The sequence below is a fragment of the Acanthisitta chloris genome, unplaced genomic scaffold, assembly GCF_000695815.1.
Source record: "Acanthisitta chloris isolate BGI_N310 unplaced genomic scaffold, ASM69581v1 scaffold2137, whole genome shotgun sequence".
NCBI classification, from domain to species: domain Eukaryota; kingdom Metazoa; phylum Chordata; class Aves; order Passeriformes; family Acanthisittidae; genus Acanthisitta; species Acanthisitta chloris.
In genome coordinates this window covers 44,509-48,900 of record NW_008683103.1, presented here as the reverse complement: position 1 = coordinate 48,900, position 4,392 = coordinate 44,509, and the positions used below count along the sequence as shown (strand labels likewise).

At 38.6% G+C, this 4,392-nt stretch overlaps 1 protein-coding gene across 1 annotated transcript in view; it reads right to left on the bottom strand.

Annotated features, from left to right (window-relative positions):
- Window positions 1–4,392, bottom strand: part of FAM83B (family with sequence similarity 83, member B) — a 47,057-nt gene that overhangs the window by 2,597 nt on the left and 40,068 nt on the right. The window contains exon 3 of the mRNA XM_009078782.1: window positions 2,527–2,651. Coding sequence (XP_009077030.1) covers window positions 2,527–2,651 — 125 coding nt within the window. The remainder of the gene's footprint in view (window positions 1–2,526; window positions 2,652–4,392) is intronic.

Sequence of the window (4,392 nt, the reverse complement as noted above, 5' to 3'; positions counted from 1 at the left end):
TGAGGCTATGACTACCCTTATAATTGCCCTTATAACAAGTGCATATTGCAAAAATCAAAAAAAAGTATTCATAAATGTAGAACAGTGAAGTACAAATACCTAATGGAACACAATCAACTCTACAAAGACTAAGCCAGGATTAACTACACCTGCTGCATTTACTCTTCAGTCAGAGAATGTTACTGTGTGGTTATGTAATGAAAATGATACACTTGAAATAATATGCAGAACTCTTTCAGCAGTTCTGAATGTACTTCATTGTAAACACATTTTCAAAAAGATGCAGCTCAGGGTTATTAAAAACTTTACTTTCTCTACTATGCACATTGAAGAGGTGCACTGAATATGAACATTTCCTTTAATTGCAATGATAATGCTTTGATAAGGGAAATTTTCCTCTCTTCTGTTGTGAAAGGCTGAACACATGCCCAAAGCCAAGAAGCTGTAGCTACTTCACAGCTACAAAATGAGATAAAATAAATATATACATTGAGGATGTTGTAGCAATAATATCGTGGTGTTGAAAGCATGCAATTTGTAGATTACAACAAAGAAAAAATCTGCTTTGCAGCACTATTTTCCTGAAAAAAGGTGAAACATTAATTTAAATGAACTTACTGTATTTCATAGAATTATAGAATCAACCAGGTTGGAAAAGACCTCCAAGATCATCAAGTCCAACCCTACCGTGGTCACTAGATCATGGCACTAAGTGCCACATCCAGTCTCAGCTTGAAAACCTCCAGGGATGGGGAATCCACCACCTCCCTGGGCAGCACATTCCAATACCTGAGCACTCTCTCTGGAAAAAATCTCTTCCTAATCTCCAACCTAACCCTCCCCTGGCAGAGCTTGAGTCTGTGCCCTCTTGTCCTGCTGCTGGTTGCCTGGGAGAAGAGACCAACCCCCACCTGACTCCAACCTCCTGTCAGGGAGTTGCAGAGGGGGAGAAGGTCTCCCCTGAGCCTCCTCTTCTCCAGGCTGAACCCCCCCAGCTCCCTCAGCCTCTCCTCATGCCACTTGTGCTCCAGTCCCTTCACCAGCCTCGTTGCTCTTCTCTGCACCTGCTCCAGCACCTCAATGTCCCTCCTGAGCTGAGGGCCCAGAACTGAGCACAGGATTCAAGATTTGGCCTCATCAAATTTGCATTTGCCCTCCGGATATTAGGAAATAGGTTTGTTGTTTTCACATAAACAGCTTGTTGATTTAATTTTATTTGTTGTCCATTTTTTGTACTTTTCAGGAAATCACAATGTTTTAAGAAGAAATCCAATCATGCTGCATAACGTTTGTCTATTAATTTTCACAACCAAGAATAATACAGAACATGAAAAAAAAACTTTGAGTAGAGAGAGACAGAGTTCAGAAAGACTCATCCTTCCTGTTATAAATGACTAGATTCTTATACAAAGCAAACTTAGTTTCTACAGAAATTAATACTTCCCGTCCCTGCAGTGCTAGGCCTCAAGGCAGTGTTGTTTGCCAAAATGAAATGAGAAAAACTATCACGTTGGCACAGACCCTAACACAGTGTGGAGATGTCAAGGCATGCAGACTCTCCCTGGGCTCTCTTGCTCTGATTCATTTAGGAACTTGTCACGTACCTCACTACCATTTATACGTGTCAGTCTGAATTTGGGCCTGTCTCAGAGGAAATAAAAAGACAAGATTTTTCAAAAGCTTCTAGTGGTGGAAATCTATGAAAGGCAGTGGCTGTGGACCTGGCAGCCAGGCACTGTGCTGGCAGAAACTGATTCACTAGGTCAAAGGAGAAAAGCGTAGCATGAAAAGAAGGAAAATATTTAATAATGTGTGAGCTAAAACTGTCCCTGCTTTAACTTAGCAGTTTTTTTCCGCTCTGTGAAGCTGTAAGTTCTTCCAGCTTATGTATTACATACTGGAAATAAAATGGAAAGCAGAATAAAGAAATTTAGCCAAACATAAAGAGAGACTATGTCAACTTAACTTGGGCAATTATGAATTTGGCCATCATATACTAGAGAGTGCCACAGAATCAGTCTATAATGTCACCTTTGAAAGATTATTATAAGGAATCATAATATAGAATTTTAGGGGTTGGAATGGACTTTAGAGATCATCCAGTCCCAACCCCCTGCCCTGGGCAAGGACATGTCCCACCAGACCAGGTCACTCAAGGTTTCATCCAACCTGGCCTGGAACACTGCCAGGGTTGGGGCATCCTTTTCTGGAGTGAATGTTAAACAAGAATAATTCAGACAACATAAAACAATATAAGACAAGTCAGGATTTTTCTCACTTTTTAGCAGCTCTCCAGCTCTTGCAAAAATTATATTTTTTTTCCTTATTTACAGAAAAACTAACAGAGTATCTCAAAATCTGTCTCTATGTTAGTTGGCAATAAGTATCTATAACTTGTTAAATTGCAGAAAAGATAAGCAAACTTTCCCTGGAAGAATTTTCAGAAACAGAAAAAAACCCAGATTTGCCATAGCAGAGGTACTGAGTTGACAGTTTTGCTACAGACACTTCAGGGACTGATCTTACCTGTAAGAACCATATACGACTTTCTTACAGTCAACAAGAATAAATTTTTGTTCCATTTTTCCATGGAATTTTGCTCCTGTTTTAGAATAGTAATCTTGTCCTTTTACTGTTCGCACCCTCATGTTCTGAAAAAGACAATCAAAATACTTTAGTGGGTCTACTGTAGTCCATAATCAGCATCCAGGGGGTTAAAAGTCAGAAAGGAACAGTAGAAGATTTATATTATTGCATATTAACAAACTCTGCAAGGAAGAAAAGTCTGATCCAACTTGCCCTCTAAGGACCCAAAATGACAAGTTACTGCTTTGTCTTCAAGACTGATGAAAATGCCCAGGCCACAAAAAATGAAATTCCACTTTTCCATAGTCCCCAGCCCCAGAAATGAGGTTCTGGCACATGAAGTCTTCAACAACGGAATGAGGTTTTGTACTGTAAAAAAAAAAAAGTGTTTCCATCATCTGATGTACAATATTTATAAGATTTCCAAGCATCTCAGCTAATCATACACAACATCTGAAGAGCCAGGACCTCTTTTCCTTTAACTGAAGAAGGTTGCTCTACCTACAAGCACAGACATCCCACTCTGAGATGATCCATTGAATGATACCAGAATCCCTTTGCTGTTTTATCACCAGTAAGATTTCTCAATCAGCTTTGCACCATGAGACAGATCACATTTTTAAATTCAGAGAAGTCAACATAAAATGAATAGGTAACACAAACTCTATTCAGCAGTTCATTTAGAGTTCTGTTATGTTTCATATTTTACTCATGTGAACTTCGTAAATGGCACTTAGGAAATTTTCCAGGTTGATTCTCAAAAATGTTTATCCCAGACTACTGATGAAACTGATTCAGCTAAGTCAGTGGAGTTTTTTCCCCCCTTTGTCACTTGTTTTTTTAAGCTCATGGAAATCAAAATTTTGGAATTGTTACATCACCTTATAGACCATACTAAAACTAACTTATAAAAGCATTTAAGATTTCTGTCTAAAATGTATGACTGAGTTTGAGAAACAATTACATAACCTTTCATCATCTATGGGAACACTTGGACATTTACCTAAAACATATGAAGTTTTAGTAAACTAAACACTGGCCCAGGGTGCCCAGGGAGGCTGTGGCTGCCCCAACCCTGGCAGTGTTCACAGCCAGGTTGGATGAGCCTTGAGCAACCTGCTCTGGTGGGAGGTGTCCCTGCCCAGGGCAGGGGTTGGGGCTGGATCATCTCTAAGCTCCATTCTAACCCCTAAAATTCTATGATTCTATGATTCCAGGATTATAGTAAGCAGCTTTAAAGCTGTTGAGTTGGCAAATAATGGTTTCATTCAAGCTATCCAAGTTCTTTAGATTTCATTTATTTTAGGTGAACTTTCACTTAACTTTTTTATCAAGCTGTGTGTGAACACAAATGAACTCAAAGTGTAAGCACAGCACTCAAGAATTTTTTTGTTCGTCAACTAAATGTCTTGCAAATGTGCTAGAGCAGTTTATCTCTTAATCAGATAAATAAAAGAAGTATTATGAAGGACTGCTTTAAATTTTAACAGGCAGAAATCTGAGAAGTGAAATACAGGTGGATGCTTAGGTCTATTTTCAGAAACAGCTACAAAAGAATTAATAACAACCCAATTTGCATTACTGAATAATTTTGCATCTGTCTTTGCTAATCACTTTGGACAATCTAGCATTGTGTCTTTCAAGTTTTCTCCATTGCAATTAGAAGTTTTCTTATCAATGGAAGTCAAGTTTCCTCCTTTTCCAATGTGATTTTGTTGAACTTTGAAAAAGAGAAGCTGACTGAAGAAAATCTTTTTTTTTTTGTCCCAGCAGCTATTCAAGCCTTAGCTAATGAAATAAAAAGCT